At 33.3% G+C, this 19,844-nt stretch overlaps 2 protein-coding genes across 3 annotated transcripts; both read left to right on the top strand.

Annotated features, from left to right (window-relative positions):
* Positions 1–65: 65 nt before the first annotated feature.
* LOC110416918 (cyclin-A1-4-like) lies at positions 66–5,265 on the top strand. 2 transcript variants are annotated; one of them, XM_021429060.2, is made up of 12 exons: positions 66–124; positions 234–456; positions 1,246–1,633; positions 1,818–1,963; positions 3,011–3,103; positions 3,350–3,483; positions 3,578–3,653; positions 3,742–3,818; positions 3,902–3,935; positions 4,212–4,361; positions 4,504–4,638; positions 4,925–5,265. In XM_021429060.2, exons 2-12 carry the CDS (start codon positions 250–252, stop codon positions 4,994–4,996), a joined length of 1,512 nt encoding a protein of 503 aa, XP_021284735.1. In that variant the 5' UTR covers positions 66–124; positions 234–249; the 3' UTR covers positions 4,997–5,265. The 2 variants fall into 2 exon arrangements, with proteins under 2 accessions (XP_021284735.1, XP_089639722.1); XM_089783596.1 differs by having other exon boundaries at positions 71–128.
* Positions 5,266–15,719: 10,454 nt separating this feature from the next.
* EMB1968 (ATPase family associated with various cellular activities (AAA)) lies at positions 15,720–19,842 on the top strand (the record flags this gene model as incomplete). The annotated part of the gene is made up of 12 exons (XM_021428466.1): positions 15,720–15,851; positions 15,966–16,044; positions 16,145–16,224; positions 16,422–16,544; positions 16,654–16,723; positions 16,812–16,885; positions 17,049–17,169; positions 17,256–17,318; positions 18,537–18,596; positions 19,099–19,224; positions 19,300–19,383; positions 19,789–19,842. Coding segments are annotated over exons 1-12 (978 nt in total), but the record flags the coding sequence as incomplete, so codon positions are not given.
* Positions 19,843–19,844: the final 2 nt, after the last annotated feature.

The raw sequence follows: 19,844 nt of genomic DNA on the forward strand, positions 1-19,844 counted from the left end.
TTAAATAAACTTTTCTTTATTAATTCTCTTTCTCCTCAAACTTTTCAAGAATTAGAATAAGAACAACAAACCCTAATTCAATTTCAATTTGATCAAAATATTTCTTTTCAAATATCAAGAACAGGTAGGTATATTACCCTACATTATTTCTATTTTTTTTAAAGAAATTTATATATGTTTTCCTGAATTTCTTGAATCCCACGTAACCTACTTTCATTTCATTTCTACAATAGGGTTTCAGTTAGGGTCATGATGTCAACCCGAAATCGGCGTTTGTCTACATCGTCGACATCATCAACGGCGAAGAGGCCGTCGATCACCGGGAATCACAGCAAGAAGATGGGTGCTGTGAAGACGCAGTTTATTAAGAAGAGAGCAGCTCTTAGCGACATAACCAACCAAGGAAATGGGTATCCAAACGGGTCACGGGTCGTTGTTATTCGCTCAAAACCCATGGTTCGTAATTCTTTTACCATTGTTTTTATGTTTTCTTACCTAATTAATTTCTTAGGATAAAAAAATGCGCGTTTAATTTGTTTTTAATTTTTCTTTGTTACTTTCTTTTCTGAATTTTATGGTGTCAAAGATTATTCTTGGTCAAGTTTGTACGTATGGATGATGCCTTGCAAAATTATGAGAAGAACTTTTCCGTTGCAGTTGTAACTTTTGGTTTGATTAATTACTTCTCTCTGTCTAACCATTAAAAGAAATAACATAATATGTTCTTAGGTCTTCAACTGTAAAAGTTAATCGGATTCAGGAATGAGTTGTTGGATGTTGGTATGTGTTTGCCAGGCTCATTCAGGACTTTCTATGTTTTTCCTTTAGTTTGAAGGGTCAAGCCCCATAGCTGCATCCACTTTGAGGTGTCGAGTATGTGTTGTACGTTACAAAAAAAATGAAGAGTCAGGTTTTGAATAATGTGTTCTTAGAACAGCATGTCTTAATATACCAAGTCCATTTTGACTTTCACAGTTTTCTGCTTCTAGTTGGGTGAAGTTTGATGCGTGATTGATCCGTAGGAGTGCAGATATGCATGCACAAATATACACACACTTTTAACTGCTGTATTTATCATTTTAGCAATTCCATTTTTATTGTATCATAGAGCTTAAAGTGATTGATGGTAAATATTTTATAACTTGAATTTATTTAATAACAAACTTTTTTGTCAAAATGTGACCTTATCTCCAGAACTCAAATCTAATTTCTGCAAACAGAGGTTAATTAATTTTGTTTTTGAAGGCGCCGTGTACCTCCAAACTTGCCAAGAAGAAGGAAACTTCTACTTGCACTCAGGATCCTGGTCTATCTAGGCCTACAACTCTGAGTCCAGAATCATGTGCTGATGTTTCTTGTATGGATACAATTTGGACGAGAGGAGATGATCAACCTACCCCTAAAGTTTCGGGTCTTCTTTCTCCAAGCAGCATGTGTACGCCTGGAAGCATGGATATCTCTCCAGATAGATCACTTTCCGGTTCAGTCTCTCTAGACGAGACCATGTCTACTTGTGATTCTTTGAAAAGCCCAGAGTTTGAATATTTGGAGAATGAGGATGTTTCAGCAGTTAACTGGATTGAGAGGAAGGCAAACTACAATCTGTGCATATCAAAGTACATGCAGAGAGAAGGTTCTTTTCTTCTAGTAGATATGAACTTGCTTCATACTGTCATTTCTGTTGGCCTAGGTTTTAATTCTTTTAACTGTCAACTAAAATTTCCATACCTGGTATGAATAGGTTAGTTTAGGCCAAAATATTTTAATCATATAATTGTATTAGTTTGTTGGCCTTCCTCAATTTTGTTTTGGTACAGCAACCTCAGGGAAGATTTGCAAGAGAAATATACTTTCGGATATGGGACCAAATGGTAATGCTGTTGCTGTTGATAACGCTTCCAAAGATCCACAGTTCTGCACACTGATTGCTCAAGACATTTACAAGAATGCACGGGCATCTGAGGTATAATATCTTTTCTATTCTGCCATTTACAAGCTGTTTGCTTCATAGCTAGTCCGATTCCTAAGTAGTGTCACTTCAAAGAAGTGCAAATACATCATTACATTAACTTTATTAGTATTTATAGAAAATGATTTACATAGGTATTGCTTGGTTATGTTTCTGATCTTATTTTAGATGTTTATTTTCTTCCTAATTTGAATTTACTTGTAGTTATACATGTACTGTTGATACTGGCAAGTGGTAACAGTCTCATTTATTTGTGGTTAATCGTTGTCTACAAGTTGAAATAGGTTTTACATTTCAGCTGTTCTGATAATTTATGAAATTTATAAACTGAAAGCTGCAATAAAAAATTATAGAATTTCAAGTTAATCATAATAGTTTGTGGTGTGTGCACCGGTATTTGTGGAACTGTGGATTGTTATCTTCGTTCTTTTTTATTATTTCTTTAAATCAAATATGCATATTTTGGTAGCCTATCGAAGTTTTGGTTATTAATTTATGGTCTTATAGTGGGATATTTATCAATTGGGTTATGGCATAGGTTGTTGTTGCTAGTCCTTATGTTCTTTTTTAGAGATGTTTGGGTATGATAATTTTTTTCTGCCTTAGATAACTTTTTACTTCTGTGTTATATTTTTACGTCTAGCTTGAAAACTATGACTAGCCCAGTGAGGTAATTTGTTATCTTAGGACATTGTAGGACACTGTTCAATGCAAATAGAAATGCTATTAATTGATAAAGAAAAAAGGAAAAGAAATGCTAGTAAAAAAATGAGATAGAAATGTAGCACAGGTTGTTAATTTGAGGCATGAAGCTTTTATCATACCTGCTTCTTGGTTAACCTTTTCAGGTCTAAGATGTGCTAACAGCATTGGTTCTTATCTGTAATACATTCTCTTGCTATGCTGCTGAACCTGATATTGTCTATATAGAAACAGCATGCATTTGCATTTTCTGAATTTTGAATAACATGAATATTTTTATCTGTATATATTTGCTCTATGACTTCTGCTTCATATGTTTCATCCTATTCCTCGGCGTAGGCCAAAAAAGGGCCTTCTACAGACTTCATGGAGAAGGTACAGAAAGATATTAATGCCAGCATGCGAGCTATTCTGATCGATTGGCTAGTTGAGGTAAATTATGGTGGTTGATGTCATTGCGATGGTTGTTTACATAATCCAAGAAACAGCCCCTTTCCAGCTCTGTATTCCAGGGTTTCTTTATCTTGTAATGGCCACTTTGACTATTTAAGAGGGGTTCTTCCTTGCATTATTAGAAATACCACAGCCAATTTCATCAAACACCTCTAACTTATTTTAATGTGCAGGTTTTCCCCCCTTCATTTGAATGGTGATCTTACCTTATCATTTTAACCGTAGGTTACTGAAGAATACAGGCTTCTACCTGAGACACTATTTTTGACAGTGAATTACATTGATCGTTATCTTTCTGGCAATTCAATTAACAGGCAGCAGTTGCAGTTGCTTGGAGTTGCCTGCATGATGATTGCTTCGTAAGATTTCATGTTTCTTTCTGCATGTTTGTGTGTCTAAATGTAGCCTAGTAAGAAGAATGGGTTATAAATGAAAATGGGATTTTGATGCCAGTAAATACGAGGAGATATGTGCACCTCAAGTGAAAGAGTTCTGTTATGTTACTGATAACACATACTGCAAGGATGAGGTCAGATTATATTTAGAGATTCATTTCCAATTTTCTTCATTCATCACAACCTACATAAACATATTTTTCCCTGCTTTGATTGCTGCAGATTTTGCAAATGGAATCTGCTGTGCTAAATTACTTGAAGTTTGAAATGACAGTCCCAACGGCTAAATTTTTTCTGAGGTTCTGTTTCACTCTCTTATTCCATTCAATTTGCAGTTTATAAACGTTGCCAGATTATTGACATATTCAGGAAAAATGCCCAGGCACTTTGTTCATGCTGTTCAAATGATCAATCAGGTATCCCTCATGGACTAGCGTTTTTACATACACTTTTATGTTTTTGCTCCACTTAGTAGGTTTAGTTAACTTTATACTTGTACTAGTAGACAAGCACATTAATCTGCCCAGCAGATGTGGTTGTTTATTTTGTTTGTTCCCTAGTTAAAAGATATAATTGGATATCAGAATCACTTCAGTGGTTCAAGCCATTATGCTTTGTTATCAATCCTCTGTTACTAATGATATCAAAACCCACAATAACTGATGATGGTAATATATGCCTGCCTTTTGTAGGTTCAACCAATGCAGTTTGAATATTTGGCCAACTACATTGTGGAGTTGTCACTTCTTGAGTACACTATGCTTCATTATGCTCCATCGCTAATAGCTGCTTCTGCTGCTTTCTTGGCCAAGTTTATACTCTCTCCTACAAAGAAACCTTGGGTATGTCCCAAAGAAAGTTTATTTGTTCTATACCAAACTTATTCGGATTATATTTTCTTTATCTGATGTTTATTAATTTGTTCTACTTTTGTATAGCTTCTATTAGGTAATATTTGTTTACTTCTTTTACCCTGTTGCATAGGACTCTATTTTGGAACATTACACACTATACCAGCCCTCTGATATGTGTGACTGTGTGAAGTCACTGCATCATCTCTGTCGTAATGGTGGTCGTGCTAGTTTGCCAGCAATCAGAGAAAAGTATAGTCAGCATAAAGTGAGTAGTTCTCCATCTTTCTTGGGCAAGAGTTTGACTATAATACTGTAGTTGGTCCAAGTTTTCAGTATGATAAGGGTCCAAATAATATGATCCACCAAATGAATATGCACTTGATGCAAGAACTGAAACTTTTCCCATATTGAAGTAATAAGTTCACCTTGACATTAAAAGGGTAAATAACAGATTTTGGTAACTTGCTGAGTTGCAGGTTGCTTAGTTTTCTGTCAATCTTTATTGGTTATTTTAAAGTTTTAATAGTCTGACATATTTTCATCTGCATCAGTACAAATTTGTGGCAAAGAAGTACTGCCCTGCATCAATACCTCAGGAGTTTTTCCAAGATTGGAGCAAATAGCCCACTGGATACCATCCCAGTATTCAGGTGCCTTCCAATACTCTGTTGGATGAAGTTAGATGTAAATGTTGAATTTGTAGCTTAGGAATAGGATCTTCATTTTGCTCACATTTTTGGGAAAAGCAACATTGATTCGGCTGAGTTAGTGAAGAATTTGAATTGTATACAGTATACATACTTGAAGACATTTTCATTATGAAATGCTTGTCAACAGGATCAAGTATAGGCTGTTCACTGTTTTTCTTTTTATATCTTTTTTATTGGTATCATTGCTGCTGGTATTACAAATTGCTTCTTGCCATGTATTACTACAAAGGAATAAGTGGTTTTGTACGATATAAGAGTAATTATTTCATATTTTCTATTCCAACTTTTTACATTTATTGGTTTTTTCAGATGAAAATAAAGTGTTTTTCGTAGGTTGAATTTATAAGTGGGTTTGAATGAAAAAATATGTCTCAATGTAAATATTTTATTTTAATAGGTTTTTTTTTGTAAAAATAATAAAATTTTTATTGTGATAAAAATTTATAAACATGTAAAATCATAATAAATACTTGATTATGTTTTCGAATGCAAATTTGTCGTTTTGATAAAATTTCATAAAATTAAAAAGGTGTTAGACTTTAAAAGAATTTATAAACATATAAAATTATAAGTGTTTATTTGGTTTAATTTTTTTTCAACTTATTTACTTTTTAAAGTAAAAGTTAAGTCAAATAGGATTTTGAGAAGTTTTGAAAGCAGAGTTTTAAGAAAAGCTCGATAAAAAAGCTTTTTTTCTTTTAAATACATCAATTTTTTGGGATATTTTTTTGTTTCAAAAGTATTTTCCATTAAAAATAATTTTACCGTTACTTTCTTAAAAAATAATCATCTCTCTCAATCAATTTCCCTCTCCTCTCTTTTTTTTTTTTTTGCAAATAACCTTTTCCATCACAAATTGCGATCTTCCTCTTCTTTACCTTTCCTTCCAAAAATTACTAAAAAAAAAAAATCTGGCAAAGATTTTTTTGTTTTTACAAAGATTAAGAGGAAAGAAACCCAAAATTCAAAGTTGTATTTAGGTACTTATTCTTTCTATTCTATTTTTCATTTTCTTTTTGTTTCTTTTTTTCTTAAGCTTAATTTGGAATATCTTTTTATTTCTTTTAATTTTGAGATATGTATTTGAGTTGTCGATGAACAATTTAAAGACTCAATGTTGTCGTTTTGGGTTTTGGTAAAAATCCTAGTTTCATTCAAATTGTTAAAAGATCTTGATGAGTCTTATATTTTGGGTTTAGATCAACATAAGGCTAATGAATTAGTATGGAGTAGCTCTACATCTAATAGTCTTATCTAGTCGCCTTTGTTCTAATATTGTCTTTTTTCTATTCCAAAGTGTAGGTAAATATATTGAGATTTGATCTATATTGAATTTTATTAAAATTACAAAAGATTAAAAATGTATTCAAATAACTAATTGTTACTTTTCTAGAAAGCATTATCTTTTAATGGATATGATTTCTGGTAATTTGCCTGTTTTCGATTTTTTCTGTAAGTGTCCCTAAATGTTATGCAAGATTTGGAGTCATGTTTGATGATTTATGAGTGACATATAGTTGTGTGAATTTCGAGTATCTTGTTCCTTGTTATGTATTTTAATTTAATTGTATTTGGTATAATGCATATGCGATCCTAATGGACCATTTTGGTCCAATGACAAGCCCTTGGATAGTGATAACACAAGATTTATTGCTTTATATGTCTTATGCAGTTTATGGCTAACTAAGAAATGTTTCCATCAAATTTTAAAATTTTAGAAAAATCAAATATAATGTAAAGTGGAATTTGGCCATTATCAAAATCTTACTTCAAGTTTGTACAGATGAATTCGTAAGTATGAAAAATCAGTATCTGAGCATTTGGCTCATTGGTTGGTGCATGTTCCCTCTGCTTAGAAAGTAGAGTTTAAATTCCCATTCTTCCAATTAAAAAAAATATAAAAAACCAAAAATTTCATTCACAATTAAACGATGGGAAGTTTTAGTAATGGAATTTAATGCTCGTGCTAATAAAAACTATATTCAAAAGTAATTGAAAAATAAATTGAATAATCTAAGAAATGAATGGATTTTATGGAAACAATTGAAATGTAAAGAAACAAGTTTAGGTTAGAATCACAAGGCGGTAACCATCGAAGCTGATGCCACATGGTGGAAAGCCAACATAAAAATAATTATTTTAAATTTTTTATGTTTTAATTACTATAAATTATTTTACACATGCACGTTGTTTAAAAGCTCTTTTTCTTTAATGTTTGTGTAAGTCAATCTAAAATATGCTAGATTTCGATATCACGAGCTAAAACATGCTAATGAATTGAAATTTATATTTGGGGATATAGTAGCCACCGGTCAAAATGCATGGACACTAGTGATGAGTGTGCCAATTGAAGATACTATCAAATTTGTAAATCTAACTTCACTACAAGACAGTGTCGAATCTGATATTGAAGAAATCAATTGTGATGAAGATGATAGTCTTATGGTAAACACCCCAAATCAAGAGGAAAAAAATAATGTCAGAAAAAAAAGAAAAAAAAAGGACAAAGGGTAAGACAAAAATTTAGACTGCAACAAGCTTGCAAAAAATATTGAAATGATTGTGTGAGGCAGCAGAAACAATTGAAGCGTAAAGAAACAAGTTTAGGTTAGAATCACAAGACGGTAACCATCGAAGCTGATGCCACATGGTGGAAAGTCAAAATAAAAGTAATTATTTTAAATTTTATATGTTTTAACTATTATAAATTATTTACACATGCACGTTGTTTAAAAGCTCTTTTTCTTTAATGTTTGTGAAAGTCAATCCAAAATATACTAGATTTCGGTATCACGGACTAAAACATGCTAATGAATTGAAATTTATATTTGGGGATATAGTAGCCACTAGTCAAAATGCATGGACACTAGTGATGAGTGTGCCAATTGAAGATACTATCAAATTTGTAAATCTAACTTCACTACAAGACAGTGTTGAATCTGATATTAAAGAAATCAATTGTGATGAAGATGATAGTCTTATGGTAAACACCCCAAATCGAAAGGAAAAAAATAGTGCCAGAAAAAAAGAAAAAAAAAGGACAAAAGGTAAGACAAAAATTGAGACTGCAACAAGCTTGCAAAGAATATTGAAATGATTGTGTGAGGCAGCAGAAAGTCATAACATAGTTGAAAGTGTTGCAATTTCAGTGTCATCATAAGCCATAGGACAATATAATATTCGAGAGTGCATTTGAGCATTGAAATCTATACAAAATGAAGGGAGATTGAGTGTTGATGAATTTAATTTTGCACTACAATTGGTTAAAAAGGCAAAAAATAGACTCATTTTTATTTCTTTGCTAGATTTAAGTGATAAGCTAAATTGGATTCTATATGAGTATAAACTATCAAAAAACTATGGTGGGAGTAGTTGATTAGTTTAAGATTTGATTTGTTTATTTTAGGTTGATGTTGAATTTTATACTACTTTCTTTTTACACTTGTGTTACTTGTTATGTGTAATTGAATTGGTGTTTGACAGAATTTGCTATTATCTATGCTATATTTATTTGAATTGTTATTTGTTCTATTGGATTTATTTGAAATAATATTTATTTTTTAGTTGATATATTTGGATTTCTACTTACATATTTTGATATTATTAAACAGATGTCTTTTAATGAAATCAAAACATCAGTATAAGTTGTAAAAAGAATAAAATGTACAAGGTTTTATCAAAACATTTATAGAGGAGCTGCTAGTGCAATTATATATCACATGAAATCTTAAACACTAAAAACAAACAAGTTTTAAAAAGAGAAATGAATGGAGTTGGAGGTGACGGCAGGTGTGCTACTCAAGACGAACACTCTTTCACTTTTGGACGATTGATCCAAAAAAAAAGTTCATCTACATAGTGAGAGTTTGGAGAATCTGTCTACTGGCAATACAATGGTGGTCCATAACAATCCTTCTCTTAAGGATGCGTTGATGAATTCTGAAGGAGATGATTTATTTTCAAATAAAAATATGGATACAGATAGGGATGAAATTAATGACGAGGAATCCTTGGCTGATGTTGATGTGTACAATAGTATATCTGAAAGAGATGAGACAAAGGATTTTAAGTTTGAAATGATTAACAGCATCCAATTGATCAAAATTTCATAAAAAAAAAAAGCATGAGGAACTAGCAAAAAGTTGGAGGGGATTTGCTATTATGCGTTTATTAGGGAAATCTATCTTATTTAGGTCATTAAGCGAAAAGATTGAGTTTTTATGGGATCCTAAAGGGAAATGTTCGATCATTGATTTAGATAAGAAGAGTTTTATGATTAAATTTGTAGAAGAAGATGATTATCTAAATGCCCTTTTAAAGGGTTTTTGGATGGTGCAAAGGCCATTACCTTATGGTAAATCCTTAAACTTTGTTGTATGTCAGGGATTCTCAAAATCTATCTATGGTAGCAGTGTGGTAAGGCTTCCTGGTATGCCTCTCCATTTATACCACAAGTCAGTTTTAAAAAGAATTGCTTCTCTTCTGGGTAAGCTTTTGAAAATTAACTATAATACATCTCTAGAAAAAAGTGGCAAATTTACTTGTATAGCAGTTGAGTTAGATCTTTTGAAGCCATTGATATCTAGATTACTACTTAATGGGAAGACGTAGACCATTGAGTATGAGGGCCTTCTTAAAGTTTGTTTTTTGTGTGGTTTGTGTGGTCATTTGAAAGGAAAGTGTCATGGTACTGATTTACAGATTGAAGCTCTTAATGTTAAAAAAGAAACACCTAGTGGGTCTCAAGCAAGTGATGAGTTGTTTGGTTCATGGATGTTAGTAACTAGACATAAGCCTAGGAGTGGTTTGGTCAAACAAAATTCTACCATGAATTCGAGGCCTGCCAAGCAGCAGCCCAATGGTTCAAAGTTTTTAGTTTTGGAAGGTTTGGTTGTAAATGAGACCCTTGTAACAAGGGTTGCAAGAATGAAAGAGTCTTCTGCTAGGGATGCTTGTAGGGAAACTAATCATGAAGCCTTTGCAAACAAAAATTCTAAGGAAATACTGGTATTACAAACAAGATGTGATCAATCTCCTACTTCATTTAATGATGTTGAATGGCCAACTTTGTCACTAAAAGAGAATGGTAAAGAGGTAATGTCAGTGATGGACTATGTTGTGGAATGTGTTGATGTGGCAATAGAAAATCTCAAAACTAGTAAGGAAGTTAGACGTAATAAAATTGATGCTGTTTCATGTTAACAAAAAAAGCAGGAAGAAAGGGCTTTACCATAATCTACTTCTCTTAACCCAGAGAAACATTCTATGGTTCGATTTAATAATCATGCCATGAATTTCAAAGTCCTCACTGTTAAAATGAAATATAAAGTCTCTTCTCCATCCGTAGGGGTAAGGCATAGAGGTATTACATTACATGATAAGGAGGAAAAACTGCTTGATAAGTGGGGATTGACTCAAATTCAAAAAACCTCCCTTAAAAAGAAGGCACGATTGAAAAATAGCCTTTTTTTTTAAAGATCAAGGTGACATGGAGTCAAACACTATGGAAGATTTGAATAGGGTTTCAAAAAATCAAAATGGTGGTCCCTCATAGAAGTTAGAGTCTTCGAGTGAGCACCAAATGGTTTAGGTTAATTCCACATTGGTGATGGATAGCAGGTGAACCTATAAGTAACCCTTGGACATTTCTATTTTTTTTACTTTCTATTAATATCAATGAATTTTCTAGTCTGAAATTGTCAAGGTGCAGGTAGTACTAATTTCTTAAGAATTGCGAAAGATTACATAAGGCAATATGAGATTTCCATTATGATTATTGTTAAACCAAGAGTTAATGGCATGTTAATGGATAGGATAATTCGTCTAACTAATTTTGATAGATCACACCGTATTAAGGCTACGAGTTTTTCTGGTGAAATATGGTTACTATGGAATAATATAGTTCAAATCTCTGTTCCAAGAAATCATAGTCAGTGTCTTCATTTGATTGTCGACTATCAATCTACAAATCCATGGTATGTTTTAGCAGTATATGGAAATCCTAATCCAACAATTCAAAAAGAATTATAGAAGGAACTGTATTATTCTGCATACATTATCAATGGACCTTGGATGATTATTAGTGATTTCAATGTTTTCCTATTTTTGCATGAGAAACTTGGAGATTCAACAAAGGGTAGTGGGCCATGTTCTTTGTTCTAGTCCTTTATGAATGACCTTAAACTACTTGATATGAGCTTCTAAGGATTGAGATATACATGGAAGAGAGGACTTGTGGCTGAAAGAATTGATAGGGCTATTTGTTCTTCTAACTGGAGGTTATGATTCCATGAAGTTCTTGTACAACATCTACTTCCTGTTGGTTCCGATCATTATCCTATTTTGATTAGAACAAGTGAAAGACATGTTGTTTCACATGGTGTGGGATTTCGATTTCAAGTTGCAGGGCTTTGTCATTTAGAATTTCCTAAATTTGTTCAGCAAACTTGGGAAAATAATCTACCTATCTATGATGCTTTACAGAACTTTACAACTAAAGTTAAATAGTGAAACAAAGCAGTGTTTGGTAACATTTTCTATTAAAGAAAAGACTCTTGGCTAGACTAGTTGGCATTGTGAAAGCCTTTGAAATTCATCCTTCTAAAGATCTTTAATTACTTGAATTTAACTTGAAATTAGAATATGAGATAGTGCTATTGCAGAAAAAGATCTTTTTGATGCAGAAATTGAGAATGGATTGGCTTCAATTAGGAGATAGAAATACTAGCTACTTTCATGTATGTGCGACATGTCAAAAGAGTAAAATGAAAATCCTACGATTCAAAATTGAGGACTATTCTTGGTATGACAATTAGGAGTTAATTTGGAATCATGTAATTGACTTCTTTGGCAAGTTATATGCAAAAGAATATGATGTTCTCCAACCTTTCCCAATTAAAGATATGTTCCTTGTTAGAGATCAATCAGAATATAGTAATATGCACAACCAGTGGAAAGTGAAAAGGTATGTAATGCTCTGTTTGAGATGAAGCCACTTAAAGGCCCTTGTGTAGATGGTTTTCGGGCATTGTTCTTTCAGTCTCATTAGAACAATGTTGGAGACAATATAATTAGTTATGTGAAGAATGTATTTAATGGTATGGTAGTGGTGAGGAACTTTGTAGATAAGTTATTACCTTAATTCTTAAGGTAAAGAACCTTGAAAATAATTACCTAATTTAGACTTGTTAACCTGCTATTGATTGTGTTTAAAGTTTTGATGAAGGTCATTATGAACAGATTGAAACCTATGATAGGTAGTTTGATAAAGGAGACACAATTTAGTTTTTTCCTTAGTAGACAAATTATAGACTATTGTGATTGCTTAGGAACTAGTCCACTTTTTCAATAAGAAACAGGGTAAAGTGGGGTGGATGATACTCAAGATTGACCTAGAAAAAGCTTATGATCGCTTACGATGGGAGTTTATTTATGATACATTGGTCGATGCTAACATTCCTAAACCTTTAATTGATATTTTGGTGGATAGCTGGCATCGTAGCAAGTCTTAAGTTTTATGGAATGGTGAATTATCTAATAGCTGTAGTCCTTCTCGTGGCATACAACAAGGAAATCTGCTTTTCTCGTATTTATTTGTTTTTTACATGGAAAGATTGGCCCATGGAATTATCATTGTTGTTTCCAATGGCTCTTGGAAATCTATCAGACTTAGTAGGAGATGCCCACCATTGTCACACCTTTTCTTTGCTAATGACCTTTTCTATTTTGCTTAGGCTTTTTTCACACAAATAGAGGTGATTATGGGAATGTTGGAAGATTTTTGTGTCTCCTTAGGTGAAAAAGTGAATGTGGCAAAATCGTCCGTTCATTGCTCTAGAAATGTTTCTAGAGATAACATAAATAATCTTAAAGCTTACTCAGGTTTTGCGTACTCAGAGGATTTTGGAACGTACCTGGGTGTGCCTTTATTTCATGGTAGAAGACGGTTTAATTATTTTCAGTTTTTGGAAAAAAAAGTTTATAACAAGTTATTTTCATGGAAGGCTTCTTCTCTTTCATTCACAAGTAGACTAACTCTAGTTAAGTTTGTTCTATCCACAATTCCGTATTATGTAATGTAAACTATATCTTTGCCCAGTAAGAGTTATAGAAAAATTAAGGCCTACTGTCTCAATTTTCTTTGGGGTGGTGGTTCGTATAATTCAAAAGTGCATCTTATAAAATGGAAGAAGGTTTGTCAATCAAAAACTGTAGGTGGTTTGAGAATTAAATCTCTCAAAAGAATGAATGACGCTTTCTTAATGAAGTTGTGCTAGAAACTAGTTATTAATCTTACTACTTTTTGTTTATAGGAGTGATGCCTCTTCTTTATGATATGCTTTGAGTAAACTTTGATAAACTTTCAAAAGACATATCAAATGGGCTATTGGTGACGGTCGAACAGCACATTTTTAGAGTGCCAATTGGTTAGGTGAAAGATCATTATTGAAGGCTGAACAATTGGTTGGTTGCTTTGTTGATGATAACAGTCATGTTCGAGATACGTTACTACTTGATGGCACTTAGGACTTGGAACATATAGCTAATGTCACTATAACAAATTTGACTTAAGACAACACATTTAAAATGTGTTGCTAAAAATATTTTTTATAACACTTTTTTAATGCTTTTTAAAACATTTTTGTATATATAACTTCACTATATAAATTTTTAAATGCATTATGAATAAAATGTAACCATAGACATTGCATACACTAGCAAAAGCTGCACTTTTTTTTATTGCTACTCAATGTGAAAAAAAGTAAAGTTAAAAGTTTAAATAGCTGCACTTTTTAAAATTTTACTATACAATTAAATATGTCACTTAAAAAAATGTGATTAAAACTTAGTTTTGTTATAATGTGTATAGATGGAAGTGGAGCGTAAAATGTTAGCTAATATGCTTCCTCCATTATATTTTGATTTTACAGACGAACCTTTTTGGGTTTTAACTTCGATAAGTGTATTTTCTATGTCCTCTGCTTGCAACATATTAACTGAAGCGACAATGCCCCCATCTGTAAATAAAGGTGAAATACGAAATATGGTGTGGCAATGGAAAGGGCCTAATCGAATTTGCACTTTCTTATTTCAATGTTTACATGAATGTATATTGACAAGCAAATAATGCACTAGGGGCCTTTTATCTAATGATTCAGCATCTTCTTTATGTAAACAGAAGAAGAATTAGTGCTTCACCTATTTCGTGATTGTCCATTTGTTGTTGTTCTTTGGCAACATATGCTACTGAGTGATTGGCATAGTTTCTTCAACGTCTTGACTATCACGGAATGGTTTGCTTTTAATTTTGCTTGTCGTAAATTAATGGTTAAAAACATTTCATGGTCAGTTTTTTTTTTTTACATTACTTGTTGGCTCATTTGGAAGTGGAGAAACACTTTCATTTTTGAAGGGAAATTGATTGCTTTGGAGGGGCGCCTTAATACTATATTAAGGCTTTTGGATATTTGTCAATGCTTCCTACTATGTTATTGATGAGTTTAGTGTTCTGCAAGTAAGAAGAAAGTGGTTTTAGTTGGGTGGACAACACCATCTAGTGGTTGGGTGACTTTGAATACCAATGGGGCCTTTCGAAAATCTTTTGGTGTCTTGGTTGCTAGGGGTGTTTTACAAGATTTGGAAAAAAAGTGGCTAGGTGTTTTCACTACAAGGCTTATTAGATGCTCGACATATAAAGCTGAGCTATAGGAGATTTACTGTGGACTCTGTTTAGTGTGGGACTTGGGCTTTTGCAAAATTGAGCTCTTGGTGGATAGTAAGCAAGCGGTGCAGGTTATTTCTTCAAATGGAAGCCATCTTTGTGCTAATTCAAACATTATTCAGGCAATTAAGCAGATGTTGGGATGACAATGGAATGTCACCACAAAACATATCTTCAGAAAAAGCAACATAGATACTGTTAATATGACTAACGTAGGTTTTGCCTTAGAAGATGAATTTGCCTTTTTTGTTATACCCATTTTAGCCATTGAAGGCAGTTGGTGAACAATAAACTAGGCATTTGTTTTCCCCGCATGATTAAAATTTAATGAATTTTTTCTTTCCTAAAAAAAAATATATCACATGAAATACTTAACGAAACAAGAAAATAGATTCAATTATTTTGATGGATGGAATTAGGTATGTAAAACTTTATAAACTCCTGTAAAAGTTATAGAATGTTTAAGATGGAATCACATGTTGTATTGCACTTTACAGATGCAGTGGTGAATAAGTGATGGTTACATCTATCCAAAGACATGATAGCATCGAAGGCAGTCGCTATATTTCTTTGAACTTGTAAACACAACAAAACGAATTGTAATGCTCAAAATAAATTTGGAAAATCAATAGAGACTAAAAGTAAAAAGTTAAGGTTCCAGGTTTTCAATTTGTAGAAGTTTCATCCAAAATTATAAGCGATCATAGACATTGACTTTATTTTCAAAGATACACTGATGCTATAAATGGATCACATATTCCTACTATTTTTCCTATAAATGATTAATTTCATTTTATCGATCCTAAAGGATATCCAACATACAAAGTCATGTTAAAAATAAAAAGGAAACCTTAACAAGCTCAGTGCTAAAACTCGGTCGTTTTGGGATGTCCTCTTCCTATACCATCTGTCTGGGCCAAAAGCGGGAAAACCAAAAAAATAAAAATAAACGCACCCATAAAGCCAAAAACAGTACAAATCTCTTGACTCAGGCAGGAGGAAAATGGCGCCAGTATTGCAGAGCTCCCAACCTTGGGTTGAAAAATAGTACAAATCTCTACTTGTTTCCACAATTTCTATATTTTTTTGTTTAATTCTATTTTGCTTGCCTTATTATTTTTTTTAAAGAAATTTAGATGTGGTAATATTTTTGTTTCCCAGTCGGCCCAAGCAAGTGAAAGATGTGGCTCACCAAGACGAGGTGGTTCGAGTTCTGACCAACACCCTCGAGACTGCTAATGTAATATGTCTTCTCTTTCAAATTCCTTTCATTCTGATAATCATTAGTATTTGTTTTTATTATCTTGAAAACCCTAATTCCCTATGGATTTATTGTTTAGTGCCCGCATATGCTCTTCTACGGCCCACCCGGCACCGGCAAAACCACTACGGCACTCGCCATCGCCCATCAACTCTTTGGGTAATTTTAGAATCAGTTTTTGTAGAAATTGAGAATTAAGCTTCCATCCTTATTCATTAAGTGAGATGCTTTGTGAAAACATGTCTTTGTTGTCTTAGTTCGCAAGAGTTCTGTTCTGTCCTTTTGACTATTTAATAATTTCATTTTACATTTTACTTGAGTTTGTTTGTGCTTCAACTGCAAATCAATTTCTGCAGACCTGAACTCTACAAGTCTAGGGTGTTGGAGCTAAATGCAAGTGATGAACGTGGAATCAATGTTGTTCGTACAAAGATCAAAGATTTTGCTGCTGTTGCTGTAGGATCTGGTCAGCCTCAGGGGTATGCTCTCATATTTTGTGTTAAATAAAATTTCCACTTCAGCTTACAGTTGTCCCTCTGCCTCTTTGAAGTGTGGCAGTAATCTTTTTATTCCTTTGTGTTTTTCTAGGGGTTATCCTTGTCCACCGTTCAAGATCATTATTCTGGATGAAGCAGATTCAATGACCGAAGATGCACAGGCATGCTTGGTTTTCTGTAGCCATCCTGGTATTATTGAGTCCGTATAGGCACTTGTTAATTTCGTTTCACTTAAACTTGACTCTGCAGAATGCCTTGAGACGTACCATGGAAACTTACTCAAAAGTTACAAGATTCTTTTTCATATGTAACTACATAAGCAGGTACATTTCCTTTTATTTTTCCTCAAGTTTCTTTTTTCTGTTTTTAACCATATGTTTAATTTGGTAACCTTTTAGCACTTTAATGCTACAATTACTTATATATCATAATAAATTTTAAATAATGAAGGGTAATTATAATCATTATGGTATTGAATTTTCATAGGATCATAGAGCCGCTTGCTTCAAGATGTGCAAAGTTCAGGTTCAAGCCACTTTCGGAAGAAATAATGAGCAGTCGTGTATTGCATATTTGTAATGAAGAAGGTCTTCATTTAGATTCAGAGGTTTGAACCTGGGATCTTAAAGCTTGTCTTATGAGTGATTGTATGTTAAATGGCTTCTTTACAAAACATTTGATGTTTCACTGTAGGCTCTTTCAACATTAAGTTTCATTTCACAAGGTGATCTTCGTCGGGCTATTACATACTTGCAGGTAAGCATTAGAATGCATTATATTCCCATTATTAAGAAAATTATGATGGTTCTAATTCTCTCTATGCTCTTCTAAAATTATTTTGCTTTTGAAAATTTGGTTGCATACTTGTGGAAACTGGACTCAATTTTCTCTTCTGCTCGCTGCAGTAGCCCGGTTTATTGGGCCTTAGTTTATTTTGCTGCTTCGTAAACGATATTTTCCCCAGAAGTGGGGTCACCTTCAATTCCTACTATGCAGCTGTAATCATTTGGGTCAAAATAATGATTTGTAACTGCATTTCAGGTTACCATTAGAAATCTAACAGGTTTACTGTGCTCAATATTACTTGGTATTGCGGTTGTTGTTTTGTACAACACTTTCTCCTAGGTCTGAGGGAATTTGTCTTCTATATGTTTTCCCATGCAATTTGAATTTTACATCTATCGTTACTAAATTTCTAGCATATAGAATTGACAATAGTAAGCTTCTAAGGTCAAAATGAATATGATGAGGCTGAAGTTGGTATCTTCCATTACTTCAGTTATTTGTTTCTTCAGTACCTACAAAAGAATTGTCTCTGAATTGGTCATATAGGATCAGCAACTTTACTTAGGGCGATCCAATGCTTAAAGTACTTGTGCGTTGTTAGGTCTAAGAGAATTTTTTGAGTATTACTCTTTGGTCATGGTCCAAAGCATAAGGCAACCTTGAATACTTATTTTTTTTGGTTGGAAAATGATAGAATGAATAACTTTGTCTGGGAACTCTAGATTCTCCATTGTTTATGGGCAAAAATGCAGTTTGCATTATCTATGCTGCGCTGTTTATATTCGTGACTAATATTCTGTAGTCCTTTAGTGTGTGTGAGGTTAATAAGTCACCCTTGTTAACATTGGTTCATAAAGAGGTTCTGTGAAGTTCAAGTGTCTGCATGAGAAATGATGATAAAATTTGCTTTTCGTTAGGGCTTCAAGTTGACAAATTTTGCTGTTTTATTGAAGGCTGTTTCACTGCTAAATGCTTTAGTATTCGACAAATAATGTGGTTGTGGGTCTTTATATTTAGGAAGATAGAATTGGTAAAGCTATCTTCATCATTTTCACTATAAACTCTGCTTTTTGACTTATAAGTTGTTTTTGATGACATGCACGTATATGTTTATTGGTCATGCTGGTCAATTGGGCAGATCTCTCATCCTTTTGCAAATGCTGAATATTGTATTATGGAATATTGCAGGGAGCTGCTCGCTTATTTGGATCAACAATTTCATCGGAGGACCTACTTAGTGTATCTGGGGTAAGTTATATGATACATTATGCTTAAAGTTCCTAGTTTAGTAACTCTACTATACAAATTTGCATTGGTTAATATTAGATTTCTCTAGATTTATTTTTGGACCGATCATCTTTTACCCTAGATAGCTAGTTTATGAAAAACTGCTCTGTAGAACAAAGGAGTCTTGATGGTTGACATGGATGCATAAGCTGCTGCAAAAATAAGCAAAGGGAAATTTGCTCTCAAATAGGGCCTTTTTATAATTTATTTAGACTGACCAGAAGATGTTCAGATTGAATTAAAATTGAACTTCTGTACATTGTGTTTCTCTGTGTTGGCTACCTATATAGTGAAACACCTAAGCAAATTGTCATTTAATGTGGCTTTTTCTTTCATGAATCTTTTTACGAGTGAAGAGCAAACTGCATAAAAGTATAACAATTAGGTGCTTTTTTCTTCTTTCTGTTTTTGCTCTATTTAACTGACCTTGGCATGCCTTGACTTTTAAATTTCAATGTATCAGGTTATCCCTCAAGAAGTTGTTGAGGCACTTTATGCTGCATGCAAAAGCGGCAACTTCGATTTGGCAAATAAGGAAGTCAATAATGTTATTGCAGAAGGGTTTCCGGTTTCTCAGATGCTTTCTCAGGTCCAATTTCTTTATTTTCATCCATGATCGGTCATCATTGTCTAGTATCTGACACTAATATAATGCTTCTGCCAGTTATTTGATGTGGTTGTTGAGGTAGATGATATACCAGATGAACAAAAAGCTAGAATTTGCAAGGGTTTGGCTGAGGCAGATAAGGTGACTTTCACCATATAAACTTAGCTTCTTTTTTCTTTTAACTTTTTGCGCACACGGGGGTGGTGTTGGTTAACATAGCCCGGCAACTGAAGCAGAGAAATAGTAGGGCATGACTGAAATCTTTTTAAAATTTGTCTTGGACCTACTTTGCTCTCTTTGTTCAACTCATGTGCTCTACCTTTCGTTTATTAAACTGATTGAAATTGACAAACAATTAATTGATTGAGGGTATTAAAGTTGGGCAATCAATTTATTTTCTTTGTTTCCCCATTTTTATCCCCTGGGAACTTCCATACTCCACGATTTCTTTACATAGTCCAAGTATCTGTCACCTTTTTTTTTTTGTTCCACTTATATGGAACTGTTTACTGGTGTGATTTTTATGTTTTCTCATTGGCTCTGCAGCGTCTAGTGGATGGTGCAGATGAGTACTTGCAGCTGCTGGATGTGGCCAGCAACAC

Source organism: Theobroma umbraticum, unplaced genomic scaffold, assembly GCF_002168275.2.
Source record: "Theobroma umbraticum cultivar Fairchild unplaced genomic scaffold, ASM216827v3 scaffold_51.0, whole genome shotgun sequence".
In the NCBI taxonomy this organism is placed as follows: Eukaryota; Viridiplantae; Streptophyta; class Magnoliopsida; order Malvales; family Malvaceae; genus Theobroma; species Theobroma umbraticum.

Bases quoted from the DNA above. Each gene is read 5' to 3' on its own strand.
- LOC110416918 (XM_021429060.2), top strand. From the start codon at position 250: ATGATGTCAACCCGAAATCGGCGTTTGTCTACATCGTCGACATCATCA. The intron at 3,654-3,741 runs GTCAGATTATAT...TGATTGCTGCAG, and splicing joins ACACATACTGCAAGGATGAG to ATTTTGCAAATGGAATCTGC. The intron at 3,819-3,901 runs GTTCTGTTTCAC...AAAAATGCCCAG, and splicing joins ACGGCTAAATTTTTTCTGAG to GCACTTTGTTCATGCTGTTC.